The sequence below is a fragment of the Halichoerus grypus genome, chromosome 6 (genome assembly GCF_964656455.1).
Source record: "Halichoerus grypus chromosome 6, mHalGry1.hap1.1, whole genome shotgun sequence".
Lineage (NCBI taxonomy): Eukaryota > Metazoa > Chordata > Mammalia > Carnivora > Phocidae > Halichoerus > Halichoerus grypus.
In genome coordinates, this window is record NC_135717.1 from 118627133 (window position 1) to 118653820 (window position 26688).

Consider the following 26688-nt stretch of genomic DNA (forward strand, 5'->3'; position numbering starts at 1 on the left):
GAGTCCAAATGCCCATGCTTCTGATCACTATGCTTTCCTGTTGAACTACTTCACAAGTACGAGCTATATGTGCACAACTGAACTTCTTAGATTGAACAGAGTTTTGGGTAGGGGCCTGAAAGAGGAGAAATGGATACATGACCACTCTTGGTTCTTGAACTCCCAAGCCAAAGTCTGTATTCTGGCTGTAGCACCTGTGGTACCCATGCCCTTCTCATCACTGACTGTTCCACATGACCAATTACTTTTCCACACCATACTTTCCTTTCTTCTCAATACCAAACTCCTCCTTCCCAAACTCCTTGCTCACTGCCCTTTCCAAGAAAGACGTCTCAGACGAATAAAAGTTTCTCGGATGAATACTCCAGTCTCTCCATTTCTCCATGACATCTGCACACTCTGGGAAAGAGTGTGTTGTATTTAACTATCAAATGCTTAAAGATGAATGGTGCCTGACCAGGGTCCCCATCTTGCCCATCATTTTCATGTGTCCCAACTCCCCCATACGCCACATGGCTCCAAGGTCTTCTTTCCCTCCCACAAAGCACCCACTCAGGACAGACAGTGCCATGAACAAAGGAAATTGAGACTCAGAGAGAAGTTCAAAATGCAGTTTATTGCAGCAATACAAGGAAGGGGGGAGTTTAAGACCTCTCCACAAAAGACAATCAACTTGTTCACACTTTATATACAAAACCAAAGCAGCACAGAGCTTGCTCCAAGAAAGAGGGTATTAAGGAGTGTCCAGAGCATGTGCTCCATGAACAGCAAAGAAGCTGTGGTTCTAACCAGCCCTCATCTGGCTGACTTAAGGAGGTGCTTTGAAATGTAATGTGTGTAGTGGTCATTGCTGAACTGTTTCTCGGGTAAAGCACAAAGCAGGGTCATAGCCAGAGGGACTGAGAGTGCCACTGATCTAAAAACTTCTTTGTGAAGCAGAGAAGATAGGAAAGAGCTGGGGAACTGGGGTGAACTGGTGTAACTAATGAAAGCTCTTTTCTCCAGTGAGGCTGGGGCAACTGACCTTGGTCTTGCCAAGCATATTTGGCAGTGATGGAGAGGGAGAGCTAACAGGATGGAGGACACCTCTTTATCTGACTGCTCTGGAATAGCTGGTGGAAGCAAACTTCACGCTGGAACTGCCACTAGAGGTCTTGGTACGGCCAGAGCTGGATCCCCGGCCTCCGGAGCTCCCTCCGGAACCCCAGCTGCCCCCTCCAGAGCCGCCTCTGTGGCCCCCACTGCTGCTACCGGAGCCGTAGCCACCCCCGCCGCCACCTCCAGAGCCGTAATTGCCACCGCCCCCGCCTCCGGAGCCGTAACTGCCACCGCCACCGCCACCGCCTCCGGAGCCGTAACTGCCGCCTCCAGAACCGTAACTGCCGCCTCCAGAACCGTAACTGCCGCCTCCAGAACCGTAGCCACCGCCGCTGCCACCGCCTCCGGAGCTGAAACCCCCGCCTCCTCGGCCACCACCTCCACTGATGGTTGTGTGGCTGGTGTTCACAGCTGCAAGGGGACACTCAGTTATCGTCAGCCCACCTCCCTTTCCAGCCCAGCAAAACCTGCACGTGCCCCCCCGGGAAAGCAGCTTGTACTTACACACGCTCACGCTCGGGGTACACTCTCCAGACATCCTGTAGGAGGAAGAAAAGCAAATCCCTCATGACTCTCCAGCTGCCGAGGCAGAGATTCTCCCCATTTGGGGCTCCTCCTACCCACTTGATCTGAAACCCGATCCAGTCCCCTTGGCCTCCCAAACTTCTGCCATCTTCTCAGCGCGAACACAGAGAGAAATCTCCATGGAAGATAGACAAGAGTCTTGAAGTGAGTGCCATTACCTTTAGGCCAGATGACATCTGAGCCAGCCCAGATGGAGAATAGATTATTCCTTCTCAAAGCACTTCATGGAGATGTGATAGCCCTCCAAACAAAGTTGAGGTCCCAAAATGAGACCAAGTCTTTCCTCCTGCGCCCTATACCTCTCCTCTCCCCCTACCCAGGACAAGCTGCAGCCTCTTGGCTGCATGCTGGATAGCAGTCAGCTTACAAGGGAAGAAGCACCATAAGAAATGGCCAAACTGCCCAGGGTTCTGTCCTCACCTGCTTTCCTCTCCTTCCAGAAGGGTTCTGTAGGTGGCGATCTCCATGTCCAAGGCCAGTTTGGTGTTCATCAGCTCCTGGTAGTCACGCAGCAGGCGGGCCATGTCCTCCTTGGCCTTGTGCAGGGCCTCCTCCAGCTCGGCCAGCTTGCCCTGGGCATCTTTGAGGGCATTCTCACCACGCTGCTCGGCATCACTGATGGACTGCTGCAGCGCGGAGATCTAAGAGAGGAGAAGCTCATATGTTACACACTGTCCTATCACCTAATCCCACCCTTGCCTTCTTATCTCAGATTCCTCTGTTCACCTCAGTGAGGCTGCTACCCTGGGCCCAACAGAATCACAACAGTTTTAAGTCAACTCATGGCTCTGGATAACACATCACTGCCTCTGGATAGCTCGTCACTGCGTTACTTCCTTAAAAGCCCTTAAAGGGAAGGCAGCAGCCTCTCCTGGCCCTGACTTGAAGCTTCTCTAACCCTTACACACCTGACATTCTTCTAAACTCCTACCCTGAAACCTCCTGGCCACCTTTCCTCTCATTCACCATGTCTTGGCATCATGAGCTAGATCACTCATGACCATCACATCCATTTCTCTGCCAGGTCATTTTCACAAGCTTCCCTAAAGAGAACCCAGCACAAAAGCTGAATTGTGGAAATCAGAATGATCACCAAAGGCTTGGAGCGGATTGCAAGATTCAACACTAGGAAAGTGTCCTCCAGTTACCTGAGCCTCCCTCCCCAATGCCATATATCTATACCTGAGCAGTAGAAGGAGGGAACAAGTACCTGCTTCTTGACACTATCAATTTCAGATCGAAGTCTCTGGGCCACCCGATTCAGCTCTGAAATCTCCATCTTTGTACTTTTCAGATTGTCCCCATGTTTGCCAGCAGTTATCTGGAGCTCATCATACTAAAGATGGTACATAAAGTCAATTAGATGTGGCAGAGCATACCATGGCTCACACATACAAATATAAGAGAAAACACAGGACAGCAAGACAAGACATTTCAGGAAAACTGGCTAGACATTCGGCTCATTCACCTTGGTCTGGTACAGTGTCTCAGCCTCAACCTTGCTCTTCTGGGCGATCTCCTCATACTGAGCTTTGACCTCAGCGATGATGCTGTCCAGGTCCAGGCTGCGGTTGTTGTCCATGGACAGGATGACATTGGTTTCGCTGATTTGAGTCTGCATCTGGGACAGCTCCTGCAAGACATAATAGTTCAGTAACTCTTACAGTGTTAAAACAAAACACAACTTAGAAGGAGGAGTCAGGAGATGGAAGATGTATCTTTGTTCTTCTGGATAGTGATGGGCGTAGGCTCAGAGGCTCTTCATTTGGGTAAACGTGGTCAAAAGCAGAGGACTTACTGCCTGGTAGAGCACTGTGAGGAAATCAATTTCCTGCTGCAAGTTGTCAACTTTGGCCTGAAGGTCCACCTTAGTCATATAAGCAGCGTCCACATCCTAGAGGAATAATGGACATTGTGAAGTCATGTTCTTCCCAGGGCAAGTCCCTCTCACCAGCTGTAAGGGCCCTCTCCAAGTAGAACAAGCATTTGGAGTCTCCTCCACACCTTCCTACTCCAGGCGGATCACAATCCCTAGACTGCCCCACCCCTTGGAATCACAATCACAGGACAGCTCGCCTGAGTCGCTGAGAACTTGCCTCCCTGCCTCCTCCATGAAGGCCTGAGAGAGCTGGAGAAGCAAATAGCCTGGATAAGCCCAGGTCCATGATAATGTGGGGGGCAAACTCTATTCGGCTATTCATCAGGCCCCCCACCAGGTTCTCCACATCATGACTTCCTTCTGCTTAGTAATTGGAGACCCTCTTATATTCTTTATTTCAGATGTGAGGTCCATTCTACAGATTTGCTCACCTTCTTGATGGTAACAAATTCATTTTCTGCATTTGTCCGCTTGTTGATCTCGTCCTCATACCTACAAGGAAATCAGAGGGATTTCGATATTTGGAGAAGGTGAGACCTAAAGTTCAGCTTCCCCAACTGAGATTGGCATCAGCTGTCATTGCCTCCTGTTATTAGCCTAGGACAGCTTGGCCACCTCTTCCTCCTGAGCAACAAAACTGCTAAGCTGTTCCCAGCTTCTGAGAAGAGGAAGAATTCTGAAAATGCCAAATTAATTGGCCTCTAACCTAAGAAAAGATATCACTACATACAGTCTTAGCTTAAGACTCATAGCCTTAGCTTGCCACTTTCAGGAAATATTTTAGAACACAAGTCAAGGATTGCCTGGCCAGTCTTCCTTACTTGTTCCGGTAATCTTCCACCAGGTCTTGCATGTTCTTCAATTCCGAATCCATACTAGACTGGTCATTCTTCAGTTGGTCCACTCTCCTTCTAAGATTGTTGATGTAGGACTCAAAGTAGGGTTCTAAGCTGTGGGTCCGAGTGGAGGTGTCTACCTGCTGCAGCAGCTCCCATTTTGTTTGCAGCACCTGGTTCTGCTGCTCCAAGAACCGCACCTGAGAACACAAGCCGCCATTACCGACTAATGCAGAAATGGAGTCCACTGGCCACTGAGTGCCATAAGCTACCCCACAGTGAGACCCATGCCTCGTTTGGAAAAGAATTTGTTCTTTCAAGTCCTGTTTTCCTGGCCATGGCAGAGAAATAGGAAGAAGATCAAGTTAGCATCATTTTTTTTATAACAAAATCTAACTCACTGTTAATTCACAGAAGATTTAATTTCCTGAGAAGGGTAATTTTTATACTGTTGCAGCTAGAACTTTCGAAGGGAGTAACTAGACAAATACCAAACAGCAAAGCCCTATATAAAATTACTGCAATTACATTTGAAGTGGTTACATGATACTTAAGAGATTTGCTTTTCAACCTTTTTAGGTAGATTGCCATAAACATTGGTATGCATTCTGTAAGCATTCACACATTCAGAGGTATGTTGGGGAAATCCAAAATAGAATTTGAAATCTATTGTGGATAACTTTGAGTTGACAGTGTAAGTATAAAAAAAAAAAAAAAAAAAACTTGTACCAAGGTAACATTTTCAGAGGGCAGAGCTCCCCTCCTGAAAGCAAAAGATGTTTGGTGCGACTTACTACATCCTTTCTGCTACAATATCACAGTGCACTCTATTCACCCTCAACTCCCTTTTTATGGTTAGGAAGACCTTTCCAGAACTCTCATTTGCACCCTAGAGAGCTGAGTTAGCCCCATTTCTATTGCCTTCATTCACCATATGTAAGTCCCAATTCAGCTCAAGAGCTGAATGAAAAGACACTTTAAGGTGATGTCACATTGACCCATACTTATGTAGCCCACGACCTCTTTGTTCAAGAGAGAGTTTAGTCATTAGAATCATTCACAAGAATACTTCTAACATATCTCCTAGAAGACAATTCCACAAAATATCCAAACAGAAACTTGAGGCTGAAACCCAAGCAATCCCAAATGGACCAAGAGCAGCCCTCCACGTGTGCACTGAGCAGATAAACTCACCTTGTCAATGAAGGAGGCAAATTGGTTGTTGAGTGACTTGATTTGCTCCCTTTCTTGAGTCTTTACTTTTTGGATCTCAGGGTCAATCTCCACATTAAGGGGTTGCAGAAGGCTCTGGTTGATGGTGACTTCCTGTATGCCACCAGGGGGGCAGAAAGGCCCAAAACCGCCTCCACCAAAACCGCCTCCACCAAAACCACCTCCACCAAAACCGCCTCCACCAAAACCACCTCCACTACCAAAACCACCTCCACCAAAACCACCTCCACTACCAAAACCACCTCCACCAAAACCACCTCCACTGCCAAAACCTCCATAGCCGCCACCACCAAAACCACCACCCCCAAAGCCACCACCACCATAACCACCACCAAAACCACCACGTCCACCTCCTCTGGCCACACTTATGGAGATACTCTTACTGCCACCAAGGTTGACAAGGCTTCGACTTCCAAAACGACCGCCGCCACCACCACCTCCACATCTTCCCCCTGAAAATCTCCCACCACCTCCCCCGCTGTGGCGCACAGAGCTGCTAGTGGCCTTGCGTTGGAAGCTGACCGCTCCGGCAGAGCCAGAGCTGAAGCCCCCTCCACTCCGGAACCCAGACCTAGAACTAAAGTTTCGATTCATGCTGCCTTGGAGAGAGTTGGAGCAAAGTCGGAAAAGGAAAGGAGCTCACACTCCTCTACCCCAAGCACAGAGACTGTTCCTTATATACAGGGAGTGCATTTGGGCTTGGTCCTCGAGTCAGCGGGACACAGAGCCTGTCAAGGGTTTGATTTGCCTGCAGCCATACAAGATTTTTACGAGCCTCAACAATACGAGAAACACTACACACCTAACTCCCAGGATAGCTCTCAAAATTGCTATGCATGCAAATCGATTATGTGGTAATCGTTTTATCAGACAAGATCTCTCTTCAAGTGCTTGTGACTTTGGGAAAATAGGACCCTGCATCTGCCACCTGGTGCTTCTTGGTAGGATTTCATAACCTCCTGTCACAGAGATAGGTATGTTCCCATTCTTGCCTTGCCCTTGTAAGCTGCTAAGCGCACTGTCCCCTCAGGCCTGGCAGGTGCAACTCCTCACGCTCGAATCGGAGGAGGAACTCTCCGGCCCATTTCTGAGATTGCTCTCTAGAGCCCAGAGCTCACCAAGTCATATCTCCTGACCTCGAATAAGAGCTTTAATAAGTGAAAAATTAAAAGAACTTATTTTTATTACATGTGCATTAATATAGGAAGAGACACTGGCAGAGAATAGGATGGATGGGCAGGTGCTCTGGAAGGGCCAGAGGAAAAGACATGTTCTTTTCTAAGTTTGCCAGTTGTTCCTTTTCCTCAGAGACAGGCTGGGGCAGGAGATGGAGACGCCAGCAAAAGGAAACTGGTGCAAATGGAGGGCATGCAGATGCCGGTGGGAAAAGCCAAGAGAGCTGGGAGGTAATGGGGAGAACCTAGTCCATACATTCTGTAAAGCAAAGGGATGGAAGTGAGGCTTCACAGGGGCTTGGGGCCTGACACCAGATGACATGGAAAGACGACTGTAGATTTGGAAGGGAGGACAATGATGCGAGTCTGGAAAGCCTGATCCGAGAAGTGAAAACTGTTTCCGGACAATAGTAACGGCAATAGTAACGGGTATGATAAATAGCTAAGATGTATGAAAAACCGGCGCAGTACCAGGCACTGTTCTACAGCTTTTATATGTATTCACCTATTTCATTTTCACAACTCTGAGACAGATGCTATCATGCTATCTGTTTTTAAAACAGGGAAACTGAGGCACCAAAGCTCCAATTTACAAAGGTGGTAAGGGGCATGGCGGGGAGTTGAACTGAAGATGCTGAGTGACAGCGTGCGGGATCCTAACCAGTGTGTTGTCCATTGTCATGGACAGAAGTGGGGTTGAGATCTGGAATGACCTGAGCCCCACATAGACTTCCGTTCTGAGACTCCTTCAAAGCCCAGCCTGCTCCCCACACTTGCACATGAACACAGAATTGAAGACTCGGTGAGAAGCCAGTGCTAAGTTCAGCGGGCTCTGCGCAGCTCCGAGTGGTAAATCACAGGCCTGTGTGGGAGGTCCCCACTGTGGGATACAAGACACAGGGGAGAAGACCCTCCGGCCGGGTGCCCTGTGCTCCTGAAGGAGCACAGCTGAATGTCAGCCCTCCCCAGCCCCACCTCACCACTGAGCCTCGTCCCTTCCTTTCTCCCACAGGTTTTGCACACACCCTCCTCCAGAAAGTGCCCCTCACCTCTCCACTGGTCCCCCTCTCACCCCTCATCTTTGTGATGCTGTTGTCTGGGACTCGGTTCTAACAATAACATCTGTGGGCTGCTAAACCAGCCATCTATCTGGGGAATGAGTAATTCAGATCTTGTTCCTAACGAGGAATAATGGGACCTGGGACGGTCTTGGCATGGTAATGACTGTTGCCTAATCACCTCCTGACGGGCAATCAAAATTCTTCTAGTTCAGCACACTCCCTTGTGAGACTTGTCACTCTGTACATTGATTCCTTCTAGCAGTTTGGAGGGGTGTGCCCCTGTGTGTGTATGTGTGTGTGTGTACATGTGTGTGTTTATTCTCTCGCCTCTGCCAGCCAACAACAGATCTCTCGGGGACCCGTGCTTCCATCCCCAAACTGAGAAACTGACAGTAAAAGCCAAGAGGTGGACAGTCAGACAATTGATAGACAATTTACAGAGCTGCAGAACTTACTGTAGGGGCTACGGTGAGGAGGGAGAGTCAGAGGGAAAAGAAGAAACGAGAAGGTATAAAAATCACCATCAGCTGACATTTTGCGCACTTCACCTGACCGAGCGCATACACCAACGCTAGCCCCACGGGAACCACGAGAACGAAGCAGTCAGACTGTTTGGACCCATTTTACAAAGTGGAAAACCAAGGCGCAGGGAGATGAGGGGACTTGCTTAGACACTCCAGCCCGGAAAACACACATCTGGGACTAGAACCCGAGTTTCCTGGTTTCAGTTCAACTGTTCTTCCTTCTAAACATGAGAAGAGGCTCAAGGACAGGCAAGTGGAACAGGTTCCTGTACATGAGTGTCAGATGACGACAGAAGATTCCCATCTACAGGGACTCAAAGACCACACCATCTAACCCGCCAATCAAACACGTGAGAAGGCAGACCCAATGAAGTCAAAACATGTGTCCAAGTCATGAGATCCATTCCTGGGAATCGTCCAGTTTCTGAATCAAACTCCCATTCTGTTCCCATGGCTCACTTTTGCGGGAACCCAGCGGGTCTGGAAGCTGTGATGCCACCAGCCATCCCAGCTCATCCTTCCCTGCCATGTCCCCAGGACCTCGGTGAGTGTGCAGTGATAGTAAAAGGCAAATGTGGGAGAAAAGCGTGAGCCATGCACCCTTCCTCCTGGCTTCCTTGCGGGCCCTGCATTTATAAAATAAAGAGAGCATGAAAGAGGAAAGAGGCACCCACATCCACAGGCACTGACTATGAGCTAGGAGCTGCATCTCGTCTAAACATCACCCAACGTCCTCACCATGGTCACTAGGATTAGCCCCATTTTAAAGAAGAGACAACTTAGGTCCATGGAGGTTAAAAGACATGCCCCCAGCTGGGAACTGACAAGCCAAGCCTGTCAAACTGCAAGAACACGCCTGCCTCTATCCCAAAGGCCTCCTCGTGTCACGGGCCCACCCCCACGGCCTACAGGTTTCCTGCCACCCACTCGCTGAGCCTCATGTCTTGACCTTCCCACTCCCATGCTTTACCCAAACCATTCAACCCTCTTCCCTCTTCCTCTGTTCCTCTCCATCTGACGAACCCACTCACACTCTTCTCTCCCTGATGGGTCTTGCAGCCTGTCAGTGACCCACTTCAAACCTCTACTCATAAGCAAGCTCTGGGGGCACCCACAATCTCCATTCCTGAGCATTTGGGCCTGAATCTGGATTTGTCCATCAGGCCTTGAGAGCAAATGCCTACATCTCCCCTGCTCCGCCAGGCAGTGGACAAGGCCCACTCTTCCAGGGAGTTTTCCTTGATTAAAGCCACTCGGCTGCTCCATTGGTTTCTTTTTCTAAGCTCAATTGCTGCCAGATTCAAGTGCATATTCACATGTGTGTGTATGTGTGTTTGCTAGTCCCTCAATTGCTCTGGAAGCCTTTTGAAAGCAAAACTAAGTCCTCTGTGTCTTTGGATGCCCTCCTCGAACACCAATTGCTCCAGCCTCCCACATAGTCCCCTGCACCTGAAGGGTACCCCCATCCATGCTGGATATCAGAGTGTCAGAGCACTTCCAATCCCGAGGACCCACACACATACCCCGGAACCGATCACTGGGATGAAGCTGCCACAGGCAGGCTGCGGGCATGGGCAGGAGCAGGGCTGGTGATGTTTTGATAGCTTTTTGCAGGATGGGACTGAGTTGAAGAGAGACATGCAATGACAAGCCATCCAGCCCTGCGGGACTCCACCAAGGACAAGAGAAGGAAATTTCAGGGGAGTGGGGAAAGCTGAAGCCTGGGGGGCATAAAGGAGAGTCGCAGACAATGGGGAGGCGGGGTGAGATGTGGAAAGCCAGCAGCCAGCAGAGGAGGGGCCGAGGCTTTTTATGCAGAAGGAAGAGGTGCCCAACTAGGGAAGCCTAGGACAGATAGCAGGGAAGGAGGCCCCCAGTGGCTTGCTAGCAGGTTTGGCGCAGAATAGAGGCCAGGAAGGAGGAAGCCAAAGATGAACATGTAGGAGAGGGGAGGTGGATGTTGTCTGAGCTATGGAGTCAGCCAGAGACCCGCTCTTGACTGCAAATTTCTAGCTGTGTGACTTTGGGTAGGTCACTTGCCCTCTCTGAGCCTGAGTTTCCTCATCTAAAAGAGGGACTGCATCTACCTTAGAGGGAAACCAAAGTGTAGTAGATGCTAGATAGAGGAAGAGGGAAGGATTCTCTCTCACTATTGTATTTGGAAGGATCCAGAAGATGATATAACAATCAGGAAAAACTTTGGAACAAGACCCTGTTTCACTGGAAACTAAAAAGACCTGGAAAAGCAGCTTAAGTTTTTGCGATAAGGTCATCTTGTGGGTGAAAGCCTTGGGGGAGGAAGGGAGCATAAGTCTATAACAAGGAAGGTAGGGGTCCATCACACACAGGAGGGAATGCTGAGTGCACCTGCAGCCCAAGGGGCTAGGCTAGCTGGGAATTACCGTCACTGTGGAATACCTGTTCTGTAGGGTGGGGACAAATCCCCATGCTGAGCATGCTGGGACAGGTGTGGAAGCTGGAACACACCCTCGGAGCCCCCAGAAGCTCTTCCAGCCGGGCACTGGGACATTCAGAACCAGTCCTCACAACATCCCAAGTTCCCAGCTCAGTCTTCAACAGAGTGTTGATCAACCTGAAGACACACAGTTTCCTGGACTGATCAGAAAGCTGATAAAACCAGGGCAGCAGGTCCAATCAAATGATGGGAGTTACACCGAGCTTGAAGAGGACCTATCAGAGCACATGGCTCATGATTGGAAGACACATCCTGGGCCAAAGGTCCAGTAATGGAGGGTGAAGAAACACTCTTCACAGGCTTCCTGATATCGAGGACTTTCCCAGCCCAGAAACGTACACCTTGTCCAAGGTCAGACAGAGTTAGAATTTCATTGAGCCAATGGTTGCTCCTTCTGTCACCATGTTCCTAGATGATAATCTATGTAGATGAGAAGCTGGTGGAATTAAATTTAGATTCCCAGAGCGCCCTGCCCTGCCCTGCCCCAGCCTCTCAGCTGGAGGAGCTGCGGGCAAACTCCCTGGGAGTGGCCTCCTGCCCTCCTCGGTGCTCCCTCCTGCCCGCCCCTCTGTTGCTTGGTGGATGGGCCTGCCTGCCCGCCCCTCTGTTGCTTGGTGGATGGGCCTGCTTGACTCTCCCTCAGAGTATCAGCGCCATGGGAATAGCACTGACCACAAGCAGGGATGGAATGCTTCCTGGCCCCTGGAAGGATCACAGGTGTTCCCCCAGCCCTCCCCCAGGGCCCATGAGAACTGTATGAGATACCGCATGTGGAAGCATTTTGTACATGGTTAGAGGGCTATGGGATGGCTCCTTGTTGTCACTGGGGTGAGCTACACTGAGAGGCATTTGCTCCTGATAGGATCTCATTGTCTCTAACAGGAGTATTGTTTATACCAGGAAGCCTCCTCCCAGCATCTTTTAGTGCTGACGCCCTGGCTCAGGCCCGGAACATGATATCAAGGCCTTTCCTTGCAGTCCAAGATCCTCCTTGGCTAACTCCTCTCTCCTTACCCTACCTTTCTCATGCCCCTGCCCTGTGGAATCTCTGTTCCAGTATTCTAGGATTCAGGCATGTGATTCCCTCCATCTGTCCCCCAGTTCTCCATGATTGAGAAGGTCAAGGTTTCTGAAGAGAAAAAACAGGGTCATGTTTTTTGGGAAAATCCTAATTACTGCCCAGAAGGAGAAGGATGGGCAAGATGACCTCTGATCCACCTTGCCCTGTGTTTTTATCCAGAGCCAGCTTGGATTTCCTAAGCACATCGTATGCACAGGCATGATCCCAGCGAGAATCTAATCCACACCCTGGACTAGGTCTGTGGTGTCAGAATACTTGGGTTCATTTCACCATCCTCAGCCCTTGGGCCCTTGGTCTCTCCATGACTTGATCATTCCTTGGCATCTGACCTTAATTTTCCCCAAGATAAAATAGAGAGTAAAACTCCTTTTTTTTCAGGCTCCATCACATGAACTCTGAGGGCAGCAAAGGGATGAATGGCTGCCATACACATATTCCCACATATTCAGTCCCTCCCTCAACCTCCTGCCAGATAGTTAGCCAACCTCTGCCTGAAATGTGCCAACTCCTCACGCCTCTCCCATCTCAGGATCAATAAAAATTGCTTCTTACCCTGAGCCAAATCTGCGGCAGTTCCCACCTGTTCATCTGGGTCATCAGCTGGGGTCAACCCCTCTTTGCCAAGGAAACTCTTCCAATCTTTGCAGTTAACTGTCACATCTCCCCCCAAAGACATCCAGGGCCTTCTACCGTCCCCCTGTGGCCAGGTTTCTGACCACGTACCCCTGCCATCCTAGCCACTGTCATCTGAATGGACTCCTCTTTAGTAATGTCCTCAGAGTGGTCAGACTACAGAAGAGCCAAAGTGGACTTGGCACACTACTCTCTTCCTGGTCCCCACGCTTGTCCCCACTGGCCACCAACTGCTGTTGGCTCATGCACTGTCACCATCGGCAGCTGAACACTCTAAACCAAGTTTACACCCACTGCTGTTTTCTCTCTCCCCGTCCCTGTCCTGTGCTCTTGGATTTTTTGTTTTTTTACCTCAAGTGTGGCATGGCTTCTGTCTACGCCCTCTCTCCTTGCCTTCGGGCAGCCCCTCTGCCCACCTCTCCTTTCCCAGCCCGTTCCCCCACAGGTCTGCTGCCAAGGTGAGATGGGGAGAAGCCTCTCAGAGAGAAGGTAGGGGCCTGCGTGGGAACACACTGTCTTATCAATATGGACTGCAGTCATATTTGAATGAATCCCATATCCAACTGTCATCTGTACTCCTTCAGGGAAGGAGAAAGTAGGTCACATCTTTTATGCAACTCCTTTACACAGACTCAGAAATATCACATAGGATAAGGTGGTAGCTTAACTTGCTCCATTCTTGAATGTCTGCATCTATGCTTCCCCCAGAGGCATGGATTCCAGAAGATCCTGCCCAGGACCCCCACTGGGTGAATGGGCTCAGTCTCTTATCTTCTGAGCTCCTGTCTCCTGGGAGCGGGACCTCTCTCACTCACACACATTCAGTCTCTCTTATCTTTGAGTCTCTGGAAGACTAGCCCCCTGTCTGAAGGGCCCTTCCCTGAGGCCCTGCCCTCACCTACTTCTACTGTTTTCCCCAGGCCTGTTCCACTTTCTAGCCCTCTAGGAGGGCCAAGCTTTGGGGCGAAGCTTCCCTTCCCCAGAATTGGCATCTACTGCAGGTCCCACAGCTCCTGCAATGGAGGGTCTGCCTACGTCCACAGGACAGGCCTTGCTACCACCTTCAGGCTAAAAGGTCCGCAAGGACGCATTGCTCTGATTTCTCCTCCCTCTGAACTTTCCCCTCTGCCATAATCTATCATTTGGGTTGTGAGTACCTGAAGATTCAGAAACAGGTTCAGTCAACATTGCATTCCCAGGGCCGAGGCCTCCTCCTGGCACACGGCCAGAGCAGAATGAATGCATGCTGAACCAATGTGTAACTGACTTCAGAACGAGCAGCCACTTTCAGCACTAGTAAGATCATGTCTGCAAGGTCTTTTAAGATCATGCAATAAAAAATAATAAAAGTAATACTTCCCAGATATGAATAATTGCAGAGGCCTGCAGAAATTTAAGAAAAAATCACTTATCTCTGACTGAACAGCAGTTTGAGATCACAGAAAATTTTATTGTAGAAACACCAGAAATGTCAAGCCCTTCAAGGTATGCCCTTCAACCAGGAAATGATGCGGTCACACCACTCTGCAAGGGACCCCCACTGAGCCCGTTCGATGCCCCCAAGAGAATCAGGGACTTGGAGGTTGCATTAGGACTCAGCAAGAAAGCAAAGGTGACTCCAGTTCTTAGAAGCAACACCACCCTCCCCCTCTCCAGGCCTGCTAGTTGGCTTATAGTTTCCCCTTCCTGTCCCCTCCAGCGCATCTCAAACATCTTGTGTAAGGCCTGAAAGGAAGGGTTAAATTCTCAGGAAGTGCTCAGTCACAGAGAACAGGAGGCAGAGGGACTTTGAGAGCCCAGGAAAGGGCTCCATGCCTCCTTACACATAACAGGCAGCTTCCGGACTGGTCAAGATTGAACCCTCCCAAGACCCATGCTTAATCTTCCAATTCCTCTGGGCCTGGCACCTGGACACAGCAGCTCTAGGCGGCACGTGCCCAGCCTCCTGGACAATTCTCAGGAGGGCCATTATGGAGCAGAGCTCAGGAAGGGCCAGGCTGCCAAAGAATTGGAGCTGTCAGGAGGGGCAGGACAGAACAGAACTCCATGGCTTCCCCCACTGACTCCTCTATTCGGGGATAATTAGTCTCCCAGGGGACAAGGATGCATGCCCTTTGAAATATTCCCACCTTGAGCTGTTAGCCCAGAGAATAATGCATCTTAAGACAGAGATGCAGAATCAGGACCAGACATACTTCAAGGTGTCTGATGAGGACAGCAAATCCATACTCTCCATCAACATGAAAGTATGAGGCTAACAGACCAACAGACAGGAATGGGTCCCCGGCACAGAGGTTCCTCTTGCCAAGCTACTCGCCCGAAGGCCTCGTTCTGTGGGTCCCCTAAGGGATGGATTATTGTTCACAAGGCAGCCTATGTGTAGGAAAGGGAGCCTGGGGGTGAGAAACCTGGTGTCCTTGACATTAACTCTCCATTATCCGCTCTGTAGATACTCTACAGGCTCTTTTTCTCCAGGGCTAGACTGGGCCCCTGGATGTCCCCAGGGGCAGGAGCAGGGCCAGCGGAGTGGAGTCTGAGTGGAGAGCGGTCTGGCTGTGATTCTGTCAGCCAGCCAGCGCCCTCCAAAGACAGATCTGCTGTTTGGGATTATCCGCCTGCTTCCCCAGCTAGCCTGGAACGTGTTAGCAAAGCTGCAGAGACCCATGAGGGAAAGGTAAGTGACAGAGGTTCAGAAAGGGCGCCGGGGAGGGGACAGGAGAGCGTCCTGCCGGCGGGGCTGTGTGAGCTTCTCTCTACTCCACGATTCGCTTGTGGGAAGTGTTGGTGGAGGTCTGGATGATCTGCACGCGGGACGAGCCGCCGCCGCCTCTGCCCCCGTACTTGCTGCTGCTCCGGCTGCTCCCTCCGTAGCTCCCGCCGCCGCCACCCGCGTAACCACCTCCAGTGGCCCCTCGGGAGCCCCCTCCGTAGCCGCCGCCCCCGCGGGAGCCGCCGCCGCCGGAGCCTCCACCGCCGGAGCCTCCAGAGCCTCGGCCGCCGCCGCTGATGGTGGTCTGGCTGCTCTGCACAGCTGTGGGGAGAGGGCAGCCCGAGCTGGGGTCAGAAGGGCTGGCGGGGGGACCGGCCTGCACCTCCCCCCTGCACCCCTCTGCACCCGCCCTGGGGCAGCCTCCTGCACCCTTAGTCGCAGGCAGCGTCTGACTTGCAAAACCATATAGGATGAAAAGGTTCCCCTTTTCCAAGTATTCTTCATAGGGCAAAGCACTGGGTGTTTTACGGAACTAATGAATCGTTGAACACTACATCAAAAATCAATGATGTACTATATGTTGGCTAATTGAACATAATAATAATTAAAAAGAAAGACAAAGCATGTCAGGACCCGTTTTCATTAGCCACATACCTTGACGAGTTCTAAGCTACTACTGATTATTAGGTCTCATCAACATTAAGATACGTAAGCACTAAAATCGGAACAATTTATTTCAGCGAATTTCTCCAGGCTCCGCAGTCTATTGGCTCACTGTGGTTTTTCATGGTGCAGGACTAGAAACTAAATCGCTGACTGCCGGTCCCTGCTGGCCTGCCCTCCCCGGCCCTCCCTCTGCCGCTGGCCCCAAGCAGCCCCCTGCCTGGACCCTGCTACTTACAGATGCTCACGTGGCTCTGCAGCTCCCCGGACATCCTGTAAAACCAAAGCACACACATCGGTCAGACCAGCAAAGCCAGGAGGAAGGCAGGTGACAGCCTGGAGACATCCAGAGCAGAGATAGTCCCGTAAAGTGAAAAACTGTCCCCAAGCTTTAGGGAAAGGTGGGTGCACAGGCCAGGGGGTCAGGAAGTGAGGGGCTAGAAGGGGTTTTAAACAGTTTCTGAAAGCCATTTAGCCCTGGCTGCAGGGCCTTAGGTTGGGGTATAGGGACATTCTGCTCAGAGGCAGGGGAATGATGACAACGACACATCCTCTGCTTCTGATTTGAATGTTTCTGCTCAGCCCGGGGCTACCAGTCTTTCCAGAAAACAGGGATTGTCTTCCCTCCAAATAGTCCCACCGCTCAGGGATGCAGCCTGCATGTTGGCCCCAGAAGCACGGCCCACCTGCTCTCCTCGCCCTCCAGCAGCTTGCGGTAGGTGGCAATCTCCACATCCAGGGACAGCTTGGCCCCCAGCAGCGCCTGGTAGTCTCGCAGCAGTCGGGCAAGCTCCTCCTTGGACTGCTGCAGGGCCTCCTCCATGTCCTGCAGCTTCTGCCGCGCATCCTGAAGGGTCTGCTCTCCTCTCTCCTCTGCATCCGAAATGGCCATATGCATCTGCTCAATCTACTCAGGAGAAAGTCGCAGAGAAGAACCGAATGGGGGGGGGTGAGTTTCAGGAGCCCCACTTGGCAGGGCCCTGTGGGAGGCGGCATGCCTGGTCAGCCCACCCTGAGCATCCTTCTCACCTGCTTCTTGATGTTGCTGATCTCTGCCTGCAGCCTCTGGATGGTGCGGTGGAGCTCAGCGATCTCCATCTTGCTGTTCTTCAGCTCGTCTCCGTGTCTTCCCGCTGAGATCTGGAGCTCTTGGTACTGAGGGTCAAAGGCAACATCGTGGTCAGCCTGCTGTGCACCACGAGGCCTTCCACGAGGGAGGGAGTCTACCTTCCCAGGCCCTGCCCAAAGCTGCTCTCCAGGGACAGTTCCCAGGTATGCCCCACCCCAGAGCTGTGATACCCGCCATACACGCTCCCGTACCAAAGCTCCCTCATTTGAGCCATGACATCACACACACACACACATACACACACACAGTCTTGTTCAAGCGTCCCTCCTTCTCATCAGTCTCTGGGCCAGACCCACATCCCAGACAGACAAAGCTGCTCCTGGATGCCCTTTTCCACCTACTTGTTCCCCCCATCTAAGCCTTACTAGAGGCCCTTACCCACACGGGGACCTCTTCCCTTTTGCCACCATACCTATATTCCTTCCTACCCTTTTCCAGGATGGTTTCCCTAGCAGCCACGACCTTATTTCCTCAGAGGCCCTCAGCATGCCCCTTGTTTATTCCCATTCTCCTCTCTATGTCATTTCTGTATCTACGTGGCCCCATCAGTAGGCTCCCCTGGGCAGGGCTCTGGAGGAAGCAAGGGGCACAGGATTGCTGGTTCAAGGGAAGCTCTGCATTCTGATGCTTTCCCTGTTGACCATCTGCCTCCCCGGTCTGATGCTGAAATCCATGCCGCTCAGAACCCTTGCCTGCAGGGCAGTGAGACAGAGGCCTGCCAAAATTGGAGTTGAGAAAGCAGATCGCAAGTGTCAGGAGTTCAGAATGTAGGGACCGGCCTTTGACCCTTAACTACAGTCTTCGCCCTCCGAAAAGGTCCGAGTCCATTGATATTAAAGAAGTAATCAAAGATGTGCCCGAAGACTTAGCCACAGAGATGTTTATCTGATAAAGGTAAATTCTTACCACCGAGCACCATGCTGCTATTAAAAATGACATAGAATATTTAATGTCACAGAACGGCATTCACAAGTAATAAGTGAAAGAGTAAAGTACAGAACCACAGCTTAAAAGATCTCATTATGAAAAAAGTAAGAATAAAAAACATTATAGTGGTTTAGGGCATGGGGTTGTAGACGGGGCACCTAAGTTTAAGTCCTGCCTCTGCCGCTTACCAGCCATAAGACCCTAGGCAAACTAGGTGAGTTCATACTCTACTATCTTCAAAATAGGGGTAATCAACTCCTTACCTCACAGGGTTGTTGTAAGGAGTAAATGAAATATTATATATATGTATAAAATGTATATAGATACATGTATGTATGTGTGTGTGTGTGTGTGTGTATATATATATATATATATATATATATATATATATATATATATAACTTCCAAAATAAGAGAAAGACGATAGAAATTCTGAGGCTATGTCTGGTTTGGGGTACCAAGTCTGGGTGGAAGGGCAGCAGTGCCCACCTTGGTCTGGTACAGCGCCTCGGCCTCATCCTTGCTCTTCTGTGCGATCAGCTCATACTGGGTCCTCACCGCATCGATGATGCTGTCCAGGTCCAGGAAGCGGTTGTTGTCCATAGACAAGATGACATTGGTGTCGCTGATGTGGGTTTGCATCTGGGACAGCTCCTGCAAAGCATAGACCACAGGCTGACTCCTTCCACTCTCCTCCTGGGGCCTCAGTTTCCCTCTACTGTCCCCTCAAGGCTCTTTGGGGAAACCAGAAGCCTGGGCCAGATGCGAGTCTTGGGGAAAGTTCTTTGAATAGTTGTTGCACCCCAAGAGGTGTCTTAACTAAAGGTAAAGGCCCCCAGACCTAGCTTCTGGGGAAAAGAAAGGAGCGTGAATTCAGAGCTCCTGTAGGCACCACCTGCCCATCATGCCTCTCCTGTGCCCTCTCTCCCCACCTTACTTGGTTTGGCTGCCATCTTGGGCCCTCTGACAGGCAGACTTGCTCCTTGAGAAATACATGAGCTCTCAGAGCCGTAGAAAGGACTCTCTTTGCGCAGCCATTCCCTCACTTTTGAGCCTGGGCTCTACCACCGACTAGATGAGTGACTGAACTAGTGATTGAGTCTCTCAGTGCCTCAGCTCTCTCATCAGTGGAATGGAGACCAAGACGGGCAAAGCTCCTTGCACAGCATCTGGCCCAAAGTAGACATGAGCAACAGTAGGGCCAGGGGTGGTAGAAGGATATTATCCATCACCACTGTAGGCTTCGTCCCTTTAGGATCCACACTGTCCTCTCCTACAGAATTCCCCAATAGCCCTATTGGATTCCCAGCACTGGTGAAGATTTCTGGTCAGTTTTGTCCCTGTATGTCCTGGATATTAACCTCATTTCCAGATAGAATCAAGAGCTGCTCCATCTTCTCCCTCAGGACACTCCCTGCCTCCCATCTCCAGCACCTGCACCCAGGAATCTGAGCACTGGGGGTTGGGAGGCTGACTCCAGTCCCAGAGTTGAGGTGACTGGGGAGAGGAGTCCCTAGTGGGTCATGCTGGGTTTCATGCCTCCCCCTCCAACAGCCCATACCCTTTGTGACATATGAGGAAAGAGAAGGGTTTCTCATGAGGATTGAACTCACCATCTCAAATAAATACTTCAGGAAACTGATCTCTCCAAACAGAACATTCACCTTGGACTCCAGGTCTACCTTGCTCATGTAAGCAGCATCCACATCCTGAACGGCAAGCAAAAATATTCTGACTTTATTGTCCAAGTGTTGCCTGCCACCAGCTCACTGGGCGACCCAGGCAAGTGGCAAAACCTCTCTGGGTTTATTTCCTTGCCTGCAAATTTCCTCACCTCACTCAGGTGAGGGACCTGCAAAAACTCTGGCTTTCCTGACCAGGAAGAAATGTGACACCAAGGCCCTCATCCCAGTCAGTCACACAAAGCACCCCAGGTCCCTCCCCAGGTCTCAAGGCTGCACATAACTGACACTCAACAGGTGTCAGTTGATTGAACTTCACATTCAGGACTGTGGAGAGGTAAGCACTCAAGGAAGCCTCAAGATTCCTATCGACATCACTTTCAGACTTAACCCCTTCAGTGCAGGGGCCCAGCCTTCAGGCCACACCCTCAACAAGCTGCCCCCAGCAGTCACCTGTCCACCCCTTGGTCACACGGCACCCCACAGGAGTTCCTCACTCTGCTCAGTCCCCTGGACCCACAGTCCCCCTGGGACCTCCCCCATCCTTCACCTTCTTCAGGACGACAAAGTCATTTTCAGTGTTGGCCCTCCGGTTGATCTCTTCCTCGTATCTGTGGGAGGAGGTGAGAAACACAGACAGGCTGCTGAGGCTGACCTTGGCTCCTTGAGATTCCTCCTCACAGCAAGCGGCTTGGAATGTCCCAAATTTTTAGTGTTAGACTTTGGCTATCCCCTACCAGAGGATAGCCATTTTTTGCAGCTGAGGACATAAATAGCCGCTTTTACTAAATTGTTTTAAAGAGAAAAAAATGTCACCTACAATGTTGCCCCCCAACACCTTCAGTGTGAATTTCATCTTTCCCTTTTTGAGTCACACACTCTTGACTCTCTGATTGGTGTGTCAGGGTGATGTCAAGAGTAGCACCCTGCACCCCTAGCATGGGGAGGGAGAAGCCTCTCAGTTGCCTGCACAGGGCTGGAGCAGATGATCTGGAATTCGACAAGTCCCGACCATTATGATTAATAATAGCTACTGCTTAGTATATGCGGGCACAGTCTGGGAACTTATTAAGCATAATGTCATCTAAACAAGTGGTGCTCAAAGTGTGCTCCCCAGTCCACCAGCATCACGTGGAAGCATACTAGAAATGCAAACACTCTGGTCGCATTCCAGGCCTACTCAACCAGCCTGCTGCACACCGAACCTGAGAGCCCAGATCTGCCTGTCACAGCAACCCAACAGGGAGGGTGCTTACCATCCCCACTTTACTAAGGTGAAAACTAAAGGCTTAGAAAGACAGACTTGCAAGCAGCTAGAAAGTGGCAAAACCCACTGGAACTTGGCTCATCTGGGTCCAGCACCCTGAGGATAGTCTGCCCTTCCCCACCCAATACATTTGAGAGCTGACTGGTACCATCATCCTACCAGAGCTGCCATATGCAAGATGGTGCCCTCTGCCGTTGTGTGGTACAGAGCCGAGTGGCTGCATCTGGGGACCCTGGTCCACCCTTCACATATTAACACTAAAGCAGAATGTCTTGCCCCTGAATCAGTTCCCTGCCATGCTTCCCTCTGACCCCTTTACCCTGCCTGGGCTCTCACTTGTTCTTGTAGTCCTCCATGACATCCTGCACGTTCCTAACTTCTGTGTTCTGGCGCATCTTCTCAGCACTGAGAAAATCCACCTGCCTCCGCAGCTCGCTGATGTAGTTCTCCAAGATGGGCTCCAGGTTATTTGTCCGAGTAGAGGTGTTTACTTGCTGTAGCAGCTCCCACTTTGTTTGTAGCACCTGATTCTGCTGCTCCAGGAATCGCACCTAGGAGCAAGAGACTTCCAAGTTCACCCCAGGCTGTGGGTCCAAGAAGCATCCCCCACAGGTAGGAAGACTGGCAACCACACAGCATATCTGGACCTCAGAGAATCAAGGTGGCCCCTCTTGGGATCTGAGAGCTTCCCTAACTGTGGGACCAGGACACACAGAACACAATGTGGTTTCTGATGGTTGACCAAGGGCTGTAAGGTCAACTTGCCTAAAATTAACACTAAGTTACTAAGCTAACTCTGGTTTTGAAGGCAAATCACCTCCACTGGAGTGCCTTCTTTCCTTCAGCTATAGCCACGTATACCACAGAGCTGTCACTCCCACACTCCACACTCCGTGCCAACGTACAGCAACGGTGATACAGAGCATCTGAAACACTAACATCTCCAAGGCTCATTTCTCTTTGTGGCTGAAATGCTTTCTGTGATTGAGGAGAGGAGACAATAAGAGAGAAGAAACAATTTGACTTAGAAGATTATACTGATTTCTGAACAAACCAGCCTGGGTGCCCCCATCCTGCAGACCCCACCACCTCTGCTGTCTGCCAGTATGTTTCAGGAAGGTCACCTCACTTAAATGTTAACTCAGAATTTAAAAAAAAATAAATGCTCCCACTTTTTATTTTTTTAAAAGGTTTTATTTACTCATTTGAGAGAGAGGCAGAGAGCACGAGCAGGGGGAGGGGCAGAGGGAGTGGGGAAGCAGACTCCTCGCTGAGCTGGAAGCCCGATATGAGACTCAATCCCAGGACCCTGAGATCATGACTTGAGCTGAAGTCAGATGCTTAACTGACTGAGCCACCCAGGCACCTGTTCCCACTTTTTAAAAATGTTGTGTAATGTATGCCCATGCCCCAAAGTAAGGACTTTGGGGGTGTCTAGTGTTTGGGAAATACTGATGTTGCTATTCCCTTCATTAACTTTCACTGATGCAGAAAATGGAGAGTGGACATCCTCCTATATTCTTACTATCTCTTTTCCGGAAACTGGGCACAAAGGTCAGGTACAGGGTCCAGAGAGCTGACTGGCTGTGCTGACCAAGTACATGGATTGTGCTCCTCATGGTCATGATCAACCCTCACCTTACCTCTGCAGGTTGCCCTTAGATGGAGCCTCCCTTCCCATGCCTTTGGCGAAGATAAGGGATGCCTCTATGCTTTGCTTAGGTGCGGACACACACACACGTGCACACACACACAACACACACACGCACACTCCAGGATCCTCCTGGGAGTTGTGTATGAGGACAAACCCACTGCTTTGTGCAGTCAAAACAGAACCCTGAAGACACTCCCCTACAATGGGGCACCAAGGAGGATGCCCCAAACCCCCGGCCCTTAGGACTGCCCTTCTGAGGGGCCAGCCCTTGTTAACTCCCTTTGGATTCTGACTCTAGGCTAGGAGACGTGCACAGTGAATGCTATTCCCCATGGCTCATTTGTGTTAGCTTCATCAAAGCAAGAGCTAAGGCAAGCAGATCTCACAGGTTGTCTCAGTTTGAACCCCGCCCCCCCCCCCCCCCCCCCGCCATGGGAAATTCCTGCCACCTGGCCTCGTTTTGCTCTAGGGGCACTGCCAGAAGGTGGACAAATCAAACAGGGGTCTCAGCCCTGTGCTCAGTATTGTGGGAACTGAAGGGAACAAATCTCATGCGCCCACAATAGAATCTCCATATCAAATAAACAATGAGGGGCAGATGAGCCAGAGCACTTGCTCCCCCTGCACACAATACCTCGGAGCACATCAGCAAAAGAACCCGGGGTTCTCATCAGGCCACCCAAACTGCAAAGGCAGAGACTGGCTGCAGGGAGCGCCAGGCAATTTTAGTAAGATTTAATCTCTAGAAAAATCACTGAAAGCCGTTGTGATTTTTCCCAGGCTCCCCAAAACACTCCCGGGCTCTGTCCCATCAGCACAGATGAAACCTGGCATCATACTGAGCTCACTTTCTTGCTGGGAAAAGCACATCCCTCTTGGCTTGTCGTGACCCTCTTGCTTATGACACTCCAGGCCCAGGGACCTCCTGCTGCCTCCGGCAGCCCAGATCTCCCCAGCTCTTTGCTTGGCTATGCCCTATTTACCCTTTTGATCTCAACTAAAGTGACGTCCCCCTGTTTATAATTGAATCTCCCACACCCAGAATAGTCTGGCACATGATAATTACTCAATAAATACATGTTGAACGACAAATCAAATCAGCCCTTCAGGTGTCAGGCTTGGACACTCAGAGAGTAGAAATGGACACAAAGGCTTTTGTAGAACCAACGACAAGGAAAAGGGACCTCAGGAAGGAAAGGGATGGGGTCCATCTCTTCCCATGGGGACACTGGCCTGGCTTTGTTCAGCTGAGCTTGAATCCTCTATGCCAGGTGGTGAGTGGCCTGGATAGTCTGCACCCGGAGGCATGTGAAATATCTAGTGTGTCATATGGTCTTAGGGACAATGGAGAAAAGTAACGCAGGGATGGTGGACAGGGCTGCTGGTGTGGGGGTGCTATTTTGAAAAGGGAGATCAGGGAAGGCCCCGCTAAGATAGTGGCATCTGAGAAAAGACCTGAAGGAGATGAGGGAGCAAGCCAGACCACTCTTGGGGAGGAGGCATTCAAAGCAGAGGGAATGGCAGGAGCAAAGGCCCTGAGGCAGGCGTGGGGTGCTGGAGGATGCAAGCATGCAATAGTGTCCTAGTGAGCAAGAGAGAAACAGGAGAGGAGCACGGAGGGACTGTAGGGTCACTGCAGACAACGAGTTTGTACCCTGGGGAGCTAAACTCCTGCCCTCACTCTGTTCACTAAACTGTGCAGCTTGAGAGATGTTCCACCCAGTGGTAGCAATGTTGCCTAATTCTCACAAATGCAAGCCAGGGGTGAGCAGTAGCTGCGGGGTGGAGGCCAGATCACACAGGACCTTATAGGATCTTGGCGTTTATTCCAAATGAGACGAACAGCCAATGGGGGATTCAAAAAGAGAAGTGATGCAATGTTTTTAAAGAATGCCTCTCGTGTGGCTCTGAGGATGGACTATATGAGGTTAAGGGTGAAAGCAGAAAGACCAGATCAGAAACTAAAGTCAGAATCCACTGCAGTAGAAGCCTTCTCCCTTCCAGCCAGGCCAGAGTCCTGGGGGCTCTTTCCTCTTGGTCATGACAAGCCTTAGGGAAGGACAGGTTGCCACAGTTTCCTGCAGCTTGGCCTCTGCCCATAGCCCCACACCATAAAATGCAACAAATGTCCTATATTAATGGTGGGAACCACAATCAAATGAGTCCCAGGAGATCAGTTACCAGTAGCCCATGGCCATTGCACTGACCTCCAGCCCCCTCTTCTCCTGTCTTCTCCTTTAGCTTAGTCTTGACCTCCAGTGGTGTCACCTCCTTGCTCCAGTCAAGCTCTCCAAGTCCCTGCCCTTGCCTGAGGTATGATGACGTTCAGTCAAATTTCCCATCCAAGGTGATCAGAAGTAGCCAGAAGCACTTTGTTCTGTTGAACTCCTGTTTGGCTATCTTTGGGCCTCAACACTCTTACCCCTCTTCCCCTAGCTCACACACTCTGTCCTTTCCCAACATCTACCCAAATATCAGAGACTGTATATACAGCCCAGTGGTTGACTTTAGCCATGGTTAATCTGCAGTCAGACCATAGGTCAGGCTCTGGCCTCAACACCGAATTCCTATGGGACTGAGGGGAAGTCACTGAGCATCCTTGGGCCTCTGTGCCCCCAGGGTGCTTCTCACCATATCCCCAAGAACAAAGAACTTGCTGGGGAGCTTACAGGGGCTACTGTGCCTCTATCTCTGGACGAAAGGAAATGCTGGAGGAAGATCTTTACCATAGACCTCTACCAGCCTCTGCTTGCTGATCTGGGTCTGGACCAGCCCTAATCTGAGGTTTAATTAGGGAACTAAGGAGAGGGGCTACAATGGCTCCATCTGGCCCATTCTTGGCCTTGGATGAACTAAAACAAGGAACACTGATAGAATCCTACTTAGTCTGCTTTTCACTTTAGCCCCCAGTGATAACCTCAGAGCATTCACCTAGGCTATGTCATGGCTCCTTGAAGACAGGACCTGTGTTCTAGTCTCTCTGTAGTACCTGGCACTGTATCCGACATATAGTAGATGTTTAGTAAATGTTTGTGGGATGGCTGTGTGGATGGATGGATGGATGGGTGGGTGGATGGATGGATGGATGGGTGGGTGGGTGGATAGATGGATGGATGAGTGGGTATATGGAAAGTGAATAATGATGAATGAGAATGAAGTCACTACACCATGTATTTTTTCTGTGGGGTATTTTCACACTTCTTACCTGCTTTCCTGCCAAAAAGAAAAGATAAAAATAAATCCCCTCAATAAGTCAAATTGAGGCCTAATGAGGTAAATGCTTTCTTAAGGTCCCAGAACATATACTTCTGGAAGTGATTGTTACCGCCAAACTGAGATAGTACAAGGTGGTAAGAGGTGGCAGGGCGCAAGGCCCTCTCAGTTATTTGATCAGGGGCCAGAGACTCACCTGCCCTTGAGGTACTCACCTTGTCAATGAAGGAGGCAAACTTGTTGTTGAGGACCATAATCTGCTCCCGCTCCTGGGTCTTGACTCTCTGAATTTCAGGGTCCACCTCCAAGTGAAGTGGCTGAAGTAGGTTCTGGTTAATAGTCACCTCTTGGATGCCCCCTGGGGGACAGGAAGGACCAAAGCCCCCAAGCCCAAAATTGCTACCCCCCAAACCACCTCCTCCATAGCCACCACCTCCAAAGCCACCACCCCCAAAGCCACCACCTCCAAAACCACCTCCCCCAAAACTTCTGCCCCTTCCTCCAAATCTCCCTCCTGCTCCCCCACCCTGGCAGAAACCACTGGCACTTCTCCCCACTAAGCTAATGGAGATGCTTTTACTGCCTCCCAGATTGTAGAGGCTCCTAGAACCAAACCCCCTGGCATGGCTTCCATACCCACCACCACCACCACCACCACACCTGCCTCGGACCTGACATACAGACCCCACAGCTCGACTCCCCCCACCAGAGCCTGCAGAAGAACCAGTGCTGTAAAACCGCCTGCTCCTGGAGCTAAATGCTGACTGAGAGCTAAATTGGCGGCTCATGGTTACTAGAACATCCAGAGAAGTAGCCAAAAGAAAAGTCCCAGCTGGAAGGAGGCAGAGACCCAGGAGGGAAA

The 26688-nt window shown here is 50.6% G+C and overlaps 2 protein-coding genes across 2 annotated transcripts; both read right to left on the minus strand.

Moving 5' to 3' along the window:
- Positions 1 to 597: 597 nt before the first annotated feature.
- On the minus strand, positions 598 to 6282 carry LOC118538453 (keratin, type II cytoskeletal 1). The gene is made up of 9 exons (XM_036096414.2): positions 5593 to 6282; positions 4384 to 4598; positions 3994 to 4054; positions 3482 to 3577; positions 3152 to 3316; positions 2894 to 3019; positions 2104 to 2324; positions 1603 to 1637; positions 598 to 1509 (listed from the first exon to the last, which is right to left on the minus strand). The coding sequence occupies exons 1-9, from the start codon at positions 6223 to 6225 to the stop codon at positions 1091 to 1093; spliced, it is 1971 nt and encodes a 656-aa protein (XP_035952307.1). The 5' UTR covers positions 6226 to 6282; the 3' UTR covers positions 598 to 1090.
- Positions 6283 to 14010: 7728 nt separating this feature from the next.
- KRT77 (keratin 77) lies at positions 14011 to 26688 on the minus strand. Its single transcript, XM_036096423.2, has 9 exons — positions 26042 to 26688; positions 21296 to 21510; positions 20243 to 20303; positions 19624 to 19719; positions 18500 to 18664; positions 16984 to 17109; positions 16641 to 16861; positions 16193 to 16227; positions 14011 to 15612 (listed from the first exon to the last, which is right to left on the minus strand). Exons 1-9 carry the CDS (start codon positions 26612 to 26614, stop codon positions 15335 to 15337), a joined length of 1770 nt encoding a protein of 589 aa, XP_035952316.2. The 5' UTR covers positions 26615 to 26688; the 3' UTR covers positions 14011 to 15334.